Genomic DNA, 19,638 nt, shown 5'->3' on the forward strand with positions numbered 1-19,638 from the left:
TGGATCATGGCTCACTGAGCACCAATGAAGTATACACACACAAAACACAGCTGCTGCATCCTTCACTAGACAAAATAAACCTCCAAGATTATGATTTATTTTTATAGCGCTGTACAGCTCATAAATCAGTTTAAATAAAAGTGAAAGAGCTGGGTTTTGTTACTTTACTCATTATTTAGGACCTGTGAATTGATTTAACAAGGATTGTATTGACTTAGTGTAACTAAAAAATGATCATTGAGTTAGGACTGGCAGTGCTTTCATCTTTTTGTAGAATATATATTATTTGTAGATATCAATTTATCATCTTGCATTTTTCCTTCACCTCTAGGCACTTGAACAATGAGCACGCCCTAGATGATCGCAGCACTGCTCAGTGCCGAGTCCAGATGCAGGTGGTTCAGCAACTGGAGATACAGGTGAGTGTCACACACACACACACACACCCACACACACACACTTCATTTTTGCTCACAAACAAACTCATCCTGTCAATGGCAGTAACTTGTCTGAGGCAGGGGGCAGAGTTTATGGAGAGCAGTGGAGCTTGTAATTTAAAAGGAGCAGTCAGCAGGGAAGCTGCCATCGCTGCTCCAATTATAAAGCTGCTCTGGTCACCAGCAAGAGAGAGCGAGGCTGAGAGGGGAGGAGGGAGAGAGAGAGAATGAAGAGAAAAGAGAGAGAGAGAGAGACATGAGCTAGAAAGCGGAGGACCAGGCTGCATGGCCTCTCTTGTTCTCAAAGTGGCTCATGCACGCAATGCTCTTGAAACATCTGAATGCTCCAGCAAAAGCAAAATACCAACACTGGACAAGAAGTGAAATGCTGTTCCTAAACAGTGAGTAAGAAAAGTGAGAATACAAAGGCTGCCCCTTCACACACATCTTGACATAGTTTCCAAAACACTTCAGAAAAACCCCGTTCACATCACTGCGTATGTGTGTCTGCTGTCCAGCATTAGGGTTAGGGTTAGCATTGTGTTTGATGGTGGTGGTAAACAGCATTTAGCTGAGCCCCTGAAGCCACCACCAGGGAACGCAAAGTGACAGAGAGGCAGCTGGTGTCACATCACATCAGGACGACCGTCTCTCTCTCTCTCTCTCTCTCTGACATGTCACCTCGTCTCTCAGCAGTCCACAAGGCAGCCCACCACTCTACCCTCCGATAGCACACACAAACAGCAGCAGCACAGGCATTGTGTTTGAATGTCTCATATTTGCACATCTCATCAGTGTGTGAGTATGTTAATGGTGCTATCTGTCTTAGTGTAGATCCGTTGTTTCTGGAGGCTACACGTGTGTACGCTTGTAGTCATGCACAAACAGACATGCGAGATGCAGCGTTTCCACAGGCTGTAGCAGCACCCATTAAATGGCAGTTAACAATGTCAAACGGGGACGAGTGTGTCTGCAGGCTAGTGTGAGTGTGTGAGAGAGCTCCGGGTGCTGAGGCGGCTGACTTTTATATTCATCTCTCTGCCTGAGGTGTAATTGTAATTGTAATTCTGTGTTAATACTACATTATATCAATCTAAGCATTATGAAATGAGATAGTGTTTTTCATGGTGATAACCATCCCCTGTGTGTTTCACAGCTGGCGAAAGAGAGCGAGCGACTCCAGGCCATGATGACCCACCTGCACATGCGCCCTTCAGAGCCAAAGCCTTTTAACCAACCTGTGAGTACACACTGGCACCCCAAAACCTGGATTTCATGACCTTTTCATCAACTCTCTGACCCCAAACCTTTGCTTGTATCTCTTATTCGCCTACAGACTCCTCTTAATTGAACAGTTTCTTTATCCCTAAACCTTCTTGGGATTTCACATTCCTCTCTTACTGTAGCTTGGTATCTACTCCCCCTATTGACCAGTGAGGGTTAATGTGTTATTTAGAAATCATAGGGACTACTTTCTGTCTTTTTCTTTTCCAAACTCTTAAACTTGTCATGATATCGTGCATTTAATTTACCAGAAAACTATGCTTTCACAATGTTCTCATTCCACAGAGAAAGTTGTACATTCCAACATTCAAACTGTGTCCGTGTTGAACTTCAGTTTTGTATTCGATTCAGCATTCGAAAATTGCAATTTTTCAGCTTGTCGGAGAGAGAGAACAGCTAAAGCGGTCTCTCACAGTATTTTCAGTGTGTGCCCACAAAAGGGAAATTTGACGTTGATGTGTGTGTGTCTGTGTGTGTGTGTGTCCACACTGGTTGGTGAGGTTGTTATTAGGTATCTAATGAATATTTCATTATTCAGATTGACGAGGAGTCTTATTAAAATATGAAGATGTTGAAATTAATTGTCAATTAGAGGTAGAGTGTCTTAATTTGAGGGGATATAAATGGGTGCAGCTGAGTGGCAATGTGTATGTGTGTGTGTGTTTGTGTGTTCTTGTGTGTCTGGATGATGCGTTGATCACTGGGGGATCAGCTGCTATTAACAACTAATGGGAAATCAGGAAGAGGCGTGTTCTGTCACCACCGGAGACGAGCCTCAGGGTCAGGGATTGGAGGAGGAGGGGCAGGGGAGGAGCGTCAGGAATGGAAACAAAGCTTGGCCTCAATTAACAGGGTTCGACTGTTGCCGTGGTGATGTGGCAGGGTTGCAGCGTTAATGAAGTACCTGTTAAACAGCCCTGCCTCCTCCCGTCTGCTTAAATGGTACAGAGAGGGGGCAGGGTAAAGAGATGGCCATTCACACATTTTACATACATATAGACGACAACAAACACACAGAGAACAAACACTCAGACACACGCACACACACAAAGTCGTTTTAATTAGTCCTAAATTAGCAGCCCTGCAATGGCTGTCCCAGAGAGACTCGGAATACTGGTTGTGTGTGTGTGTGTGTGTGTGTGTGTTTTGTGTGTTTGTGTTGGTGTTTGTGTGTGTGTGCGTGCGTGCGTGTGCTCGCTCATGCGTGCGTGTAGGCATGCGTGCGTATTGGTCAGGGAAGAATTCACCACCGCAGAGTGCATGTATTTGTTTCCTTCTTACAAACATGCTGTCGTGTGGTTTTGTATTTTTAAGCGCCTGTTTAATTGCAGCAGCCAGCGCTGTGTGTATGTGCATGTTCAGTGTGTGCAAGCATGTGTGGTTCTATACAATACATTTGGTCAATGGTAGAGATACATATTCATCGGGAGCGTTGGGGACTTCATTTTTAATGTAATGTGACTTAACATAAGCACTTCCTGAATATTATGCCCTATATTGCTTTAGGTTAACTATTTTAAAATGAAGGTAGTAGTAGGCTCGTGGCCCATCCGACCCTCGTTACTGTGTGTTTGCATCATTTCTATGCTCTATGTATTGCAGAGCAGTTACAGTACAACCTCAGATGGTTTAATATTATTGCACAACTTTTAAGTGAATTGTTTAGAAACAATTTTTTTAATACATTGGTATCACCTGACCCTGAACCTGTTCTATGTACAGTAGATTATGCTTCACTGTAAACAGCAGCAGCACTCAGCAGATGGTGAAGCCTTAAAGTAAACATGAGAGAAGTATTAATCATATAGAAAATCCATTGTATGTCCCTGCACTAAAACAATTCTCTTTAATATTAATAGTGGATAAGCCCAACTAAAGTTAGTTTACCCCATTTTATTTGCAAAGTAAAGTTTCCTCACCTTTTTTTAGGATGGCATCAGCCTCCATTATATAAATGTATTCACACTGTAAACACCACACTAAATACTAATACTAATAATTAATAACTAATTTCTCTGTGTCTGTAGCTGAACCTGGCTTCCAGTGGCTCTCTGTTAAAGCGGGACAGTGATCTCTACCCAGAGGGTCTTCCCCACCCCCCCACCTCAGCTGCCACCCCTATCACCCCACTGCGCCAGGGACCCTCAGTCATCAGCTCCTCCAGCCTGCACACACACTCTCATTCCCACACGCACGGTGTTGGGCCCATACGTAGGCGCAACTCCGACAAGTACTGCACCCCCATCGCCTCAGGTAGACATACACTCACTCAGTACCCTTCTTGTTTGTTATTATTATTAGGCATTATCTAATTATTGATTTATAATGGACTCAAATTGTATGTTTTTTGATCCAGTTTTGATGACTGCTATTGTCTTTTCTTAGGGTACTTGTTGCTGTTTTTATGTGCATATTTTTTCATAAATTGCCTTGCAAGAGCAATAAAATATATCTTACTTTAGAAATCACTTTCATTCATGGCTCAATGAAAGCCATCTCTTGGCTTTCTTGCAATAAAATTACTGTAGCGTTAGTTTTAATTCCAGGTATCCAAGCCATATACTGTAGTATGTGGCTGAGAATTAAGTCCCATTCATAGACTTTAGACTTTCACAAGTCTTTAAGTGGTAAAAAAGTGAGGATTAAAATGTGCCTAATAGGAGAATAATATCAAGCATATAGATACACACTGCTAAGATATTAGTTTTAGTATATTTTAATTTTTTCCATCCTTATATGGATTTAAAATACCACTTAGAATTTATTTTATTTTTTCATTTCCATTTATTTTCATTTCAATTTGGTATACATTTTACATGTGTTACAATACACATGTTTACAATTGTCATACCTCATTTTCAGAGCTGGCTCAGAACTGTGAGTTCTACAAGAACGCTGATGTCAGGCCTCCCTTTACCTACGCCTCTCTTATACGTCATGTAAGTCTCTCCAGTGATCCAGTTTCACCATCTCCTCTCTCCGTCTGTGTTCTCCTCTTCTAAATCTGGTTGTGCCTCCTCTCCCCATCCTCAGGCCATTCTGGAGTCCCCAGACAGACAGTTGACTCTCAATGAGATCTACAACTGGTTTACACGAAAGTTTGCCTATTTCAGGAGAAACACAGCCACATGGAAGGTAAAAGCTTATGATATACACACTCTCCTTTGTACTGCGTCCCTCTCAGGACATTGTTTTGGCTAGATGTAACTAATGCAAATTCTAAATGTGAAAATTAAATGGGAAATCAACTGATGGAAGATAGAAGAAACGACCAGTTAGCAAACTGGTTTGGAGTCGTTAAGATGATGTCGAAAATGAGCAGCTTCAGATTTATTTGAAGGTTTAAAGCCGGTTCAATCAAAGCACAATATTTTGACTAAAATGTTGTATACAACTCTGGCTGGATAAAAGCTGATCTAATTGACTGCAAAGTAATTGTGGTCTGTGCCCACTGATGAAGCCCAAAACCCAAACAGATGCAGGCTGAGACCCCAAATGAGAAAAACACAATTTACAGGCAGGCTTTGCAGTGTTATTTGAAACATTAGGGATTGGCCAAAATGACCTCACTTTGCAGAAAGTGAATTCACTTTGAAGGCCTACGTTTAGCACTCATTCACAGAATGATACAATAACACACACATACACACTTGCACACAAGTTTTAAAGCTGACTTTGCTCAGCTCCTAAATATATGACTGATTTGACAGTTATTGGCTCTTTCTGTCCTTTATGAGACACTTCCCCACTGCTCTCATTCTCTCCTTCTTCCCCACTCTCTTTCCTTCTCTATCTCTCTCCCTTTCAGCCCTAAACAATTCTCTCACCTCCAACATGGCACATGGAGAGTCGGCCCCACTTAGCCCGGTAGAGCCACATCTAGCCGTTATACAGCCTCATTACAGAGATGCACATAAAAAGCTGACACACACACACACACACACACACACACACACACACACACACACTGCTCATGATCACACACATTGAAGTCTCTCTAGCTCAACCTCCACTCTCCCACACACACACACACACACACACGGCCTGATCCCACCATTGTAGGTGCTGACCCATTTCTACAGAAAACTCACACTAATTTAAGTGTCAGTTCCTCCAGAGAGGGAAAGTGAGAGAATGAGCAAGGAGAGAGACAGTGGGAGGAGGGGTGAGGAGAGACCCTATCCTTCCTCTAATAGCCCTAAACCAAGGAGGGAGGGATGGGATGATGATGGAGGGATGGAAGGAGGGAGGGAGGAGAGGGCTAAGAGATGGGGCAGCCAGGAATATATTTACCTCCTCATCTGACTTTTATGAATTTTAACTATTAATGTCTGGTGTCTGCTTCCTGTGCCGTTGGCCTCGCAGACCTTTAAATATAGCTCGCCATGGCCTTATGTATTTATATAGCAGCTCAGTGAGTCAAATAGGGCCGTAGAGATGTATGTCCTTTAATAAGCCGTTATATTTCATGAGGGGAGCAGCGGTGTCAGGGAGTGGAAGTCATTGATCATAGAAACTAAAGGGACGAGACGACGAGAGAAAAAAGAAATGGATGATTGAGGGATGAGGAAAAAATGAGATTGTGATTTCAAGGTGCTGCATGATGGGTTGGAGGCTTTCAGGCTGAGGTTTTATTTTTTGTTTAACTTACCAGAAAAGTATCCCATTTGTTTTCTACAGTTTTTTGTTTTTCAGATGCACCTAGTATAGGTCCGACATGTAAAGAAAATTTGAAAAAAATAGAATAAGAATAAAAAGAAATGCATTAAAGACTGGAAGTCTGGAAGGTGGAAGTATTGTAATTAAGTAACAATTTGAGGTTCCATTTTATACTACTTTATACTACTCTAAATGTTGTACTTTTTTACTCCACCACATTTTTTATTTATTTTAGTTAGAAGTAACTTTGCATATTTTATGAAATATAATACATTGTTGTAGATGTAAAATTAGCTCCACCTTGACCAACTACAACAGCAAAATGCTGCTATATATATATATATATATATATATTACATTGGATATAACTGACTGTTACTATTATATATATATATATATATATATATATATATATATATATATATATATATATATATATATATATATATATAATAGTAACAGTCAGAGGGGGCTTTTTCTGCATTTTGAGTACTTACTTTGGATTATTAAAGTACATTTTGCTAACGCATACATACTTTTACTTAAATAAAACTTTCAAATCAGGACTGTTACTTTTTTTCTTATTTTGTAGTATTTTCACAGTGTGGTTAGAACAGGATCTGAATAATTCATCGACCACCATTTAACACTAATCTGGTTGCAAAGTCATCACTAATGCTTGTTTATTCATTATTCTATTCGTCATCATATGGGAGTAGCCTATCCCAGCCTGAATCAGGCAGCCCCAGAAACCCAACCAGACTGATCATAATGCTCAAACATTTACAATATAAAGACAGTCATGCTTCTAGTAACACCTGGGAGAACCTAAAATAAATTTAGACTCTTGATTTTTTTTTTCTTTCCTTTTTTTGTGTTACACATCTTTCTTCCCAAAATTCTGCCTCTAGTTTCCCCTCCCCCCTCTCTTAGCCGGAGGGAGTTGAGATGAGTGGCACATGTGCTGTGACCCACTGTAAATGACTGCTAATGTTTTAACTGGGAGAATTAGGCTTTCATCACGGAGACGAATGCAAATAGCATTGCAATAGCACTGGTGTCTGGCGCCTGTGTGTGTGTATGTGTGTTTTTGTGTGTGTGTGTGTGTGTTTGCACTTGCACTGTCAGGGTGGCGGGCGCAGATTGGGGTCAGACTCATTTACAAAACTTAGCATCACAGCTCGGGGGTTGAGGGGATGCGGGGGAGAAAGGGTTCCTCCTGATTATGGCTAGTGTAATTACGTGTGTGTGTGTGTGTGTGTGTGTGTGTGTGTTTGTATGTGTGTGTGCGTGCATGTGTGTATCTGCGTGTGTAATTGCGGTGAGGAGTGATGCATGCCTGGCCTGTCCCTCCCTCTCGGCTTAGAACAACGTGTCAGAGAGAATATGCAGGATTTAATTATAGACGAATTAAAATTGGTAATGAAATTGGGCATGAACAAACTACAAATAGCAGATGAAAAGGGAGGCCTGTCCCTGGGGGGGTGAGACGAAGATAGCGGTGTGCCCGCCTGCGTGCCTGTCTGAGTGCCTGTGGATGCGTGTGTGTGTGTGTGTGTGTGTGTGTTTCTGTGTGTGTGCTGATGGTGACTGATTAGAAATATTCTGAGATAAAACAACGCTACTACAGAACTGCTACCCTGTATTAGCTCTGTACATGGAGCATGTGTGTGTGTATACAAAGGATCCTCAGGTCACCCTACTTAAAAGGTAACTTAACATCAAGCTGGAAAGCATTGTTTGTACCGAACACACTCTAAGTGAGTGTTATTACCTCCAGCTAAGTGAGAATTTCAAGTAAAGGAACAAAAATAACAATTTCAGCTGGTGTTTGGTTACTCTTCAAGGACACATTTCCCGCTGGAATATTATAGAAGTCATAGGGTATCATTTATTTAAGAGGTGTAGCTCAGATTATTTAAGTTAAGGAATTTCTGAAATTAACAGGAGACATCCGAGAATATAAGTGTGTAAACTATGTGTCACTATAAAGATAAAGGTTAGAATGTTTTTACAATTTTTTTCATGCATTCCATGCAAGTGTTTTTCTGTGCTACAAGCCAATACTCTTCGGTCCTTTAGAAAGAAAAGAAAGAAGAAACTTAATTTATGGCAAAATAAACTAAATTCAAGTTTCTGTATAGAAACTAGAAAACAAATTAAATATTAGATAATAAATTACGATAAAATACCTGTACTAAGGACTCAAGTCATGTTAAAGCTCTTCCTCTTTCCTCTCTCCTTTTTCCCAGAATGCTGTGCGCCACAACCTGAGTCTGCACAAGTGTTTTGTTCGCGTTGAGAACGTGAAGGGAGCCGTGTGGACTGTGGATGAAGTTGAATACCAAAAGAGGAGACCACCAAAGATGACCGGGTAAGTGTGCGCACGCACGCACGCACGCGCACGCACACACACACACACACACATACACACACACACACACACAGAGTGCACAGTTAAGGTTGATGTGAGTGTAAGCTTATGGGTGCTGGCACTATGATTGCTTAAATGGACCGTCTATTATTAGGAAGAGGCCAACTCAGCAATAAAAAAAAAGTGCTGCCGGCTTATCGTGTACACACTGTACTGTATGTGTGTGTGTTTTCCCTGTTTGTTGACACCATTAGTAAGCAGCTGTGTGAGAGGAAAAAAAAAAACCTTGTTAGCGTATGTAAACAGATGTTCTCTCAACCGCCAGAGAAACCAGGGATAATCACACACACACACACATACACACACACACACACACACACACACACCTGCACGCCAGATATATTAGACACTTTCATATGTGTGTTTTATCATCTGTTTACAGTCTGTGTATGTTACCACTTGTAACAACCATATTTGGGAGCCTTGTCAGAGAGCTTTGGCTGAGGTGACATCTTTTCACATATGTGCTCAATCTGTGATTCTTACACCTCGCTCTCTCTCTCCCTCTCTCCCTCGCTCCCTCTCTCTCTCGCTCCCTCTCTCTCTCTCTCTCTCTCTCTCTCTCTCTCTCTCTCTCTCTCTCTCTCTCTCTCTCTCTCTCTTTGTGTGTCTGTGCAGAAGTCCCACTCTGGTGAAAAACATGATTTCAGGCCTGGGCTTTGGATCCCTAAATGCCAGCTACCAGGTAAGGAATGCCCTCTCCTTTCATTTTCAACATTTCTCTCGGTCTCTCTCAGTCACACACACACACACACACACACACACAACACACACACACACACACACACACACACACACACACACACACACACACACACACACACATACACAAGCAGCCAATCGCAATCAAGGGCACTAATATCAATTCCCTCTTATAATTAGCAGATTCCCTAACGACGTTAACACCACCTCCCTCCTCCTCCCACACCGACACACACTCTCACCTCACATCTCACTTTCTCACACATGCAGGACCCCCACCTCTGCAAGCACACACACATACACACACACACAAACACACACTAAACCCATCTCTTCACTCCTACGCAGACATACACAGGGAACCCACACGCACTTGCAATTTTGCCACTGAGATGATTTATAGCATCAAGTAGTTGTCAATTAAGGTTACCGCATAAAATTATCGCCTGTCCCAGAAAATCCATCTCTGAGCCAGTTAGAATTTCCCTCCTTTTGTCTTTTTTTTCTGTTGAGAGGGGCGGTGGGATGAGTTTCTCAGCTAGTGTCCAACCTGTCTCATCTACAAACAGCTGGATATGAGCGTTTGGAGCAGTGACAGAAGTTGCTCCTGTTGATTCAGTTGGTTTCTCTTCTGCAGACATTGATTTTTCACTGTGTTTGTGTGTGCGTTTAAGTTGAGGTCGTGGCTCACCTTTCCTGAGACTTTTCTCATGAACACACACTTTTAACAGGGAGTTTAATGTTCAAGCCATGATGGGGGGAAACACTGTATATAAGTGCCCCCTAGTGGTTTGTCAAGTTCACTAGCAAGTTAGTGGATTAAAATAGAGAAAAACTATCCATCATTCCATTGTGGCTGTGACAAGTTCTTATAAGTTTTACATGTAGTTATGTGTCAACTTACAAAAATTGTTTGCCATTGCCATTTAGATTCTTCTGATTTGATGAATCATATTTTTAGAAAAAAAAAAACAACTGTAATGTAACCCAGCTTCTATTTAAAGTGATTGGACAACTCTTTGTGTGTGTGTGTGGGTGTGTTTGTGTGTAGGCGGCTCTGGCAGAAAGCAGTCTGTCCCTGCTGAACAGCCCTTCCCTGGTGACTCCGTCTGCGGCCAGCCTCAACATGCTGCATGTGGGCCACGATGATGTCAGCTCCACTGTGGAGCAGGTCAATAGCAATGGCAGCTGCAGCCCCACACTCAGCCCTCACCAGTACAGGTACACATGGACATACGCACACAAAGGAAAAGAGCCAGTGTATTAGAATAGTGGCTAATAGTGGCATATATATATCAGCGAGTCAGTGTTGTCTGTCTATATAATAAATTATAATGTATATAGTTTTTTTGTGCTTTGATTGCCTCAACTGTACTAAACTTTAAGTAAAGAATAATGAAAAAATAAAAAATAAATAAAGCAGGTTAATATTGCAAATAAAACCCAGACACAAAGCAAATATATGTTGATGTACTGTATTTTGGGGAACTCACTCTGAAGGTGCCAGAAAATATTTGGCATGAGCAATTCTGCTATTGGCATCCGGCCTAAAAACTTTGACAGCTAACAGCTGTTTTCTCTCTCCTCCAGCCACCAGGTGCATGTGAAGGAGGAGCCCACTGAGGTGGAGGAGGACAGTCGGTCGGTATCCCTCCTGGCCGGCATCACACACAACCTGCCATTGCCGAGTGACGAGCGCGACCTGGAGGAGGATCTTCCTACCGAGGAGCTGGAGTAGGACAGATCCCAGAAGGACCAGAGGGACGAGACATAGCGAGATCAATCCCTGAGCCCTCTCGTCAGCGTGAAGAGGAAAAGATAGCTTAAGAGAAAAGAGAGAAAAAAAGAGAATGTTTTTTTTTTTTTTTTTTTTAGTTTTTAAGAAAATGCAAGCAACCAAGGACAACATTGAGAAACTCCAAACAGGGTTAGATGACCTTCATTACTTACAGACGCAAAGACAAGACTTTGGAGCACTGCTTTACCTCCATGTGTTTCTTTTCCACACAGAGATGTGCCACTCGATGCATACATACTCATACACACATAAACAAACACACACACACACACACACACACACACACACACACACACACACACACACATTCACTTGTCAAACCATGTCTCATCATCCTCCCTGGTCATATCAGCCTCTGTGTAGAGACCCTTAGAGGTTTGGACACACTCTCCTCCTTGCCCAACCACTCTGCATACGCCCTCCTCGCTGTTGTCTCGGGCTGCCTGGCTAGCAGTTTTATCTCAAAATCAGTTGAGAAGACGCACGTGTGTTTGAAAGAGAAAGACACACACACACAGGATCATGTGTATATAGATTTGGAGCAGTCACCAGGGGCTGTGCAGTAGGCCTATACCTCTCCTTCTTCCCCATCTTTGAGTCACTCACTTGCTTTTTCATTTTCTTTGAGTTGATTGAAATGAAACTGTCAGGCTTCAAGATGGGAGGGAAGGAAGGAAGAGCGCTTTCAAAGATTACCACCAACAGTGCTCCAACACTTCTGCAGAGCAGGCTCCTGTCCCCACGTCAGCTTGTGAGCCCACGGCGAGGTTGTGGCCCTGGTCCCTGACCAAACTTCTGCCCCCCAGCAAAGACACTTAGTGACTGGCGTCTTTTAAACTCTTTGCTTCTAAGTGAGAAAAAGACTTTTCCTACCCCACCCTCATCCCTTCCCATCCCCAAAAGACTGCAGGAAATGGACCATTTGGTGCTGTCCTTCTCCTCTCCTCCATCTGTGGATGGAGCGATGAGCCTGGAACACTTTGAGAAAGAGAAGAAAAGAGGGGAAGCAGAGAGAAATGAGGGAGGAAACGTCTACAGAAATATTGTGACTAAAAAAGAAAACTGTTCATGATTATGGAATATAACAAGAAAAAAAAACGTGTGGTAGCTTTTGTCATTTCCTTTTTTATTTGATGTTATTATCATTGTTTATTTTTGAGGATCAATATTTCCACGGTGGCGTTCTCTTTTGACGTACTATTTCTAAGAATGCTGTTTTTGTTTTTGTATTGTAAATTGTTTGATTTACTCTGGCTGTTCACACCATTCCAAATGAGTATTGGCAACAACAAAAAGCGCAGTATTGTCCCAAGTTGTGATACCTGACCCCTACTCCCACCCCTTTCTGTCCCAAGTGTAGCAGGCAAGAAATTTGGAAATGCACTTAAAGTTGCCATTATCCAAACAGATTATTTAACAGCTGAATCATTTTTTTATTCTCTCTCATTCGCTTGTTTTTGGTTGTTTATTTAGTTGAGAAATATCAGTAATGCTTTAAAAATATATATATATTATTACTGCAGTCAGAGAATACCTCATCCCACAAAGGTTCTGCCGGGAACTGTGTCCAAATTGATAAACAAATAAGGGGGAATTCTTTTCCGCGGGACACCAAATGTGGCAACTCTGCTCAGCTTCGATTCAAAGCTCTATGGTTGTAATAGTTACTGTTTAGAAGCTATCTGCAATTCACTGTGTGAGTTTGTGTTAAAGGAATAGCACGTGCGATTTATGTTTTTGTTTGTTTTCCGTGAGCATAAAAGCATTACTTTTCTCTACAGTGCCATGCCAAATTTAACATTTATTTTAATCTATTATCTGCTTATTCCCATTTTATTTTTGTTACAGGTAACCAAAGAAAGATGTAGAAAACCAAAAACCCTGTATTTTATTTTGCCCTTTTTGAGTTTCTTTTTTTTTTTTTCCTTCTTAAAGGATTGGCCAAAAGACAACAAACCAGGAGTTTGAATTCTTATTATTGTATTCATATAACTATTATGTTGAAATTATACATGGGTTACAGTGCTGACCATTCCGAAAACCAAAGTGTGTAAAGCAAACTCAAATTTGGAGACATCAAAGCTTTTACATGATAAGCGGTTACGAATGACTCACATTAGGTATGAGGCCAAAAAGAAGTATTAACAAACCTCGCACAGTTCCTCTGAAAAACAAAAAAGAAAGAGAAAAGAAAAAAGCACTTAGACGTGAAACCCTGTCTCTCCCACGCTCAGGCTAAACTGTGTTCCAAACACAATCCTAGGACTGGCCCTACTTCTGTATGAGCAGGCCTAAAAATGATGCACTCGAGAGGCATTTGAACACTTTTCGCTATAAAGGATACTTTTCTGGGGCTGTTGTAGCGAACATTTGGAGTTTTTTTCAATCTAGGGAACAAACATACCCTCTTGATCTGTATGTAGTATTTCCAGGAAGAGGAAGTGTACTGTAATGTGGTTGCAAAAGTCACATGGGAGGAGTTATTCCAAAAACATCTATATTACAATAAAGAGGGAACAACTAAAAATAATGAAAAAAACAACAACATGTAAGAGGAAAACAACCAAGGGACATCATGTAATTGAAAGTTGGGTTCATATTTTCATACTTTTTGTCAAACTATCTCTTGCACTTCAGACGATTTTTCTTATTTAATGAAAGAACCTTTCTGATGACTTTGTGTTCAAACAGGACTGTTTCCTGTCACATTAGAGACTGATTTCTAACAAAGTACAAAGTGGCAGACAGACATCTTGAAACAAGATAAAAACCAAAAATAACACTACCTCCTTTTCAAAACGGTTCAACACATAGCCAATGGGAGACTGACCTCTCTAAAATATTTTTTTTTCTCCATTCTTACTCGATGATAATATCGAATGCCAAAATTGTTGTTACACTTACTGTATGACTGACACAAAAAAAAAAGCTATTTGGTGATCTGGACTCCCTAACACATCTGCTTGAGCCCAAAAACATAGAGACGTTTCACTTTCCATGGAATTAAAAATGACTACCTCTCCGTAAACCACATCTAAAGCACTCTCTACGTCTCAAAGTCTGTTGTGAAGTGCTTACTATATATGAAAAGTTTTCTATCAGCTGTGTAAAAACTGACAATATTCCTGCACCCGATTAGCACTGAGCTATGTGAACAGCCTCTCAACTGTGTGCTCTGACAATATGTGTGCATATTCATGATCTCAGCCAACGAGAAACTGGTCGTTAATGGCTTTGTGGTGTTGCAGGGAGCTGGTTGTCGGGGGTAATGATGGACAGAATATATCAGTGCCACCACACACACACACACAAACTCACAGGGGTATAACAAAAGCATAGAAGCAGGGCTATGGGTTAGTGCAACAGAGGCTCTGACCATCCAGAAATCCAAAGACCCACAACACAGCAGCACCTGCTCCGCCAAACACTCGCAGAGACACTGAGAGGACCAACACACACTTAATGAAACTCATCACTACTACTAGTAATATCCAAACCAAGAGGAACTGCTGCATACAGTACATAGATGTAATGTACACCTGTAAACAAAGTTGTTTTATAAAGATGTAGATTGTTCACAGGTCGCCATGTAACACTTCTGTTCTTTCTCCAGCTTGGCATAACATGATGTATTCTTGTATATTATTGCTTGACTTATCTCTCCAGGGCATTCTTTCTCATTTTGTCCTTTGATTTTTCTCTTCTTTGTTTTCTGCACCTGTTTAGCTATTGTAAAGCTTTCAGCTCTGATTCCTATACTGTACTGCTAATGCTGAAGTATATGTATTTATCATATTATGTGCTGCAGGTATCTTGGTTTATTAGTTTTGTTTTTGTTTTGTTTGTTTTCATTTTTTCAGTTCTTCATAAAACGTCTGGGACGCTGATTTTTTAAGTGTATTATCTCAACAAAAAAAATGAAAAGAATAAAAGTTAGATCAGTGGTTTAGGTAACACCTGTTTGTATATTTATCTTAGCTAGGTCTATTTTGATACTTTTTTGTCTCTGTACTGCATTTATGCATTTTTAAGGAAAGAAAAAAAAACAAATGGAAAACAAACTAAAAAGTTACTTCATTATGTATTGATACCTCAGAAGGACTTTTTTCAAAGACAGGACCAAAACCTCTGAAAAGAAAAAGAGAAAGATGAAAAAATGTAACAATATGTAGCCCCTCTCTTGCTTTAAAAAAAAATTGCGGAGCTCTAGAAAGATATTGCTGTTGGTCCTCTCAGGTGCCAATATGTGTCCCAGCTCCCTGTGACCCCTCCCTGTGACCCCTGACCCGTCATTCCTGTGCTGAACTCCGACCCGCAGAGCTGTCAATCGTCTGCAGGCGCCATGGGGGTGTCACTGAGTCACACACCTGTCTGGTGGTGACCAGTCACAAACCTCATCTCCCAGTCCCAGAGAGGCAGATCAAAGCCTGGCCCTGTTGCATTTTTGATACTCCTTCTCTTGTGTAGTCTCAATACCAAAATGTGGAATGGCTCTCAGAGATGCAGCTCATCCTCTGACTACCAAAGGCATTGAAAGCAACCCATTTGCTTAGTCCAAACTTCTGAACTGTAACCAAACTGTAACCAAACCAATGCCACAACTTTAACCAAACAAAAACCAAGCTACTTCCAAAAGTCTCCATTGACTTCACTGATTACCTTTACTGATAGCTGTTATCTCTCGTACATCCACGTAATAGTGTTTTACTATTGGCTGGTGACTGATTCAAAGGACACAGGGAGCCCAAATCCTGACTTGTGATTGGACAGTTCTGAGGTGTCATGTGAGGGGGAAGGGACTCTCAAAGTGGAGCATTGCCTGACGGTATTATCAAGTAGACAGCCAGAATCCGATGGAACTACCACTTCAGCTCTCCTCTGGTTAAACCTAAGGAATGTGTGTACATTTTCAGCAGTGACTCTCTGTATTGTTTCTTTTAGTTTCAGTTTATCTGTTTACCTCTCTTTATCCTTTCTGTTTCTTGTTATTTGAAAGTGTGACCCGAGGAAGAGGCGGGGACAGGGACTGGGTGGTGGCTTTAGACAGACAGTGGAGCCCAGCCCCCTGACCCTCCACCCCGGGTAGCCATGTAATGCCAGTCACTGCCCTTTCCTTCATGCTGTATAAAAACACACACATATATCTGTGTATTTGTAACCTGAATCTTCTTGTGTCTGTCCATGCAGACAATAAAAAACTGTACAGTAGGTCTAGTTGCATGTAATCTGTACTAATTATTGACAATGGCATTATAAAATGCAATAAAATACTTATTACACTGTCCAACGCTGCATCCTTGTTGTTTCGTTTCCAGAGGTAGTGGTTCCCACATCGTGGAACCCCCAAAGGGATCACAAGATAAACATCTAGGGCCAGGGCCACAAGATGAAGGATAGGAAGGCAGAAAAAATTGATTTTTGCAACAAAAAATGTTTATTTTTCTGACTTCCCTCTAATCTTTGCTTTTCTCTTATGTATTACTTATTAATTTAACCTCCTTAGATCTCAAACAGGTTTTGAAATATATCAGTTTGCAAAGGAAAAATTACTATGGCCAACTGATCACAACTACTAACAGACAATGCATTGTTTTAAGGGGTCATATAACTAAAAGGTTGGAAGCCACTGGTATATGGAAAAAGTACCCTTGAAACTAATTACCACATTTAAATACTTTATTTTATGTTAAGAAAGGATTAGCCTGCCCTGCTGCAAGATGAGACTACATAACAGGCATAAACTAACTGAAAAAGCAGTGATATTTGCAGAAAATATACTGTATTAAATGCAGCTACTCCAATTTTCACTGTGACCACTGCCAGACTAATTGTATAAACACTTGACTCCTGCAGTCACAAACCACTTTAATTAAGGAAAGATGATTTAAGGGAACTGCTAACAATGATGTAAAGTTGAATGTTTGGCGCAAATCTCACTAAGCTTCCTTTCTTGTAAGAACTCTGTATGGTGAGTTTTATCCTAATGTGTCATCTCAACCACTGTCACAATCTGTTTGCTGGTGGAGGCTTCATTATGAATGGAGTTTTCCGGAGGACATTGCCATTTTAATAGCTAAGGCCCTAAGCTTTTTAAAGAGAAACACACACTTCTTTTAGGTCATAGTATATAGAAAAAACATGCACCCTTATCCAAACACACAAAGCCTTTAAAGAATGTATCAAATCATACCAATGATGCCATCACGGTATAGTAGTTATTTAAACCTATTATACATTGACCAACCTTATTAGACAACAAACTGCTGCTCAAATGGCAACATTTCCTTGGGCTACAAGTTCAGCCTGTGTTAGTCATGCAAGGCCTTCAGAGAGGTCAGCATGTGTTGTGATACAGAGAATGGCCACCAGGAGGAGTAAACAAACCGGACAACACAAGCAGCATCTCATAAACACAAACCCAGCAACAAACATCACTGTGGTCCACTGACATGGCCCGACCAACAGGGTGGGCCAGAGAGTGCAGAACAGACATTACAGTAAGTAAGTAAGAACTACCTGTAGTGTGTGCGATGCAGTGAATAACATAAATGCAGGTGGCTGAAGTCTTATGAGATTATTGAATAGATGCTGAACATAGTAGAAAGAAACTAGTTTTTGTGACCTATCTGTACTTTTCTTTTCACTCACCTGCTCCATTTTCCTTCTATTTCTTACCTGTGTCTCTCTAACTCGCAGGTTTGGCGCATGTCCTACACCTTTTTTTTACACCTGTGCACTGCATGGTGGATGTGTTGCCACAGGGAGAAAAAAATGGAAACCGGCTGGATGTTTTTTGGAAAGTTGAAACTTGTGCTTTTAGTGAACTTCTCCATTAGTCAGCTGGGAGGAAACTTACTCTTGACGCTTAAATCCCTGTGACATTTGGTTTTGGGAGAGACCCCATCTTAAGCCTATTACAGACACACATGCACACACAGAGAAACACAGTCACTGGCATGCACACATCATGAATACTAAGCAGAAACTTAGTACTATATACTTGTACAAGGTGAGCCAGGGTGCAGAGCAACACACAAAGAAGTTATTCTTGGCGTGGCACAGTAGAGTTTGGCAAAAGTGCTGAATATATTTCTTAACGCTCATCTGGACATAGTAAGTGGTAGGTGTGTGCACAGGAATGTATGTGTTGTACGTTTGCGAACCTAGATTTGTATATATGTTTATGCATCTGCTTGTCAGTGCATGTTCATGGACTTGCAATGCTAAATCAATAAGCGTGAGTGTGTCTGTGTGTGTGTGTGTGTGTTTGTGTGTGTGTGTGTGTGTGTGTGTGTGTGTGTGTGTGTAGGGCTGCTAGTCCCAGCAGCATGGAGAGCACTGAGGTCCAGGCAGACCCTGTGAGTCACAAAATAAATTTACTGAGAGCCATGCTAACATCTCTGTCCGTCTCTTCTAGTTCACTTACTCGGTCATCCTCCCTCACCCTTCTTCCCCTTCGTGTCTGTGGCTGAAAGAGTCAGCTGTCCCGCAAACTCACTCAAAACAACAAAACATACTGTGTATCTGCTGCTGCATGCACCCACCCGATCTGTTTATTCAGTCTTTTGAGTGGACACTCTTTCTCTTTCTCTTGTTTCTACTAAAATTGTTTTGTTATTCTATGGACTTATAACATTTAAAGTGTGTGCAACCTTGTGGCTTATTGCTTGGGGTCACACAGACCCCACTGCTATATGTGTACAGATAATATTAATAACTGAAAAATCTTCTGATCTTATTATTTAGAAAATGCATTTCCTGCAGAAAATGCTTGTGAATGCTGAAAAGATTAATTGCTAAAGCTAAACTAGATTGCTGGCATAATTGGGCAAGAAGAAGGTGAAGTAGTGAGAATAGTTGGAAAAGTGGGAATGGTTTTAATGAGTACAAATTTCATTGAAATGTTGAATAATACCAATAATCTATTAAACAAAAATGAAATATTTTAAGTTTTTTACTAAAGCAAAGTCATAGTATAGGCATGTCAAAAGAAGTGAGAAAAAGTCATATCATAGCATGTTGAAAAAAGTGATCAAAAAGTCATAGCATAATATGTCGAAAAAAGTCATAAAAAAGTGATAAAAAAGTCTTTGTATAGTATGTTGAAAAAAGTCATATTATAGTATGTCAGAAAAAAATCATAAAAAGTGATAGTATAGTATGTCAAAAAAAGTTATATAAAAGTCATAGCATAGTATATTGAAAAAAAGTCATAGTATAGTATGTACAAAAAAGTGATAAAAAAGTTAGTATAGTATGTCCAAAATTGTCATAGTATAGTATGATGAAAAGATTGTAAAAAGAAGTCATAGTATAACATTTTG

At 40.8% G+C, this 19,638-nt stretch overlaps 1 protein-coding gene across 3 annotated transcripts in view; it reads left to right on the forward strand.

The window, feature by feature from the left end:
• The window catches only part of foxp4 (forkhead box P4), a 94,628-nt gene extending 78,030 nt beyond the window's left edge, over window positions 1-16,598 (forward strand). For all 3 annotated transcript variants that reach the window (XM_028575521.1, XM_028575523.1, XM_028575522.1), the window contains exons 10-18: window positions 332-419; window positions 1,594-1,677; window positions 3,749-3,974; window positions 4,584-4,660; window positions 4,755-4,856; window positions 8,633-8,754; window positions 9,433-9,499; window positions 10,568-10,737; window positions 11,107-16,598. In XM_028575521.1, the coding sequence (XP_028431322.1) occupies window positions 332-419; window positions 1,594-1,677; window positions 3,749-3,974; window positions 4,584-4,660; window positions 4,755-4,856; window positions 8,633-8,754; window positions 9,433-9,499; window positions 10,568-10,737; window positions 11,107-11,254 (1,084 nt within the window). In that variant the 3' untranslated portion in view covers window positions 11,255-16,598. The remainder of the gene's footprint in view (window positions 1-331; window positions 420-1,593; window positions 1,678-3,748; window positions 3,975-4,583; window positions 4,661-4,754; window positions 4,857-8,632; window positions 8,755-9,432; window positions 9,500-10,567; window positions 10,738-11,106) is intronic.
• Window positions 16,599-19,638: the final 3,040 nt, after the last annotated feature.

Source organism: Perca flavescens, chromosome 4, assembly GCF_004354835.1.
Source record: "Perca flavescens isolate YP-PL-M2 chromosome 4, PFLA_1.0, whole genome shotgun sequence".
Lineage (NCBI taxonomy): Eukaryota > Metazoa > Chordata > Actinopteri > Perciformes > Percidae > Perca > Perca flavescens.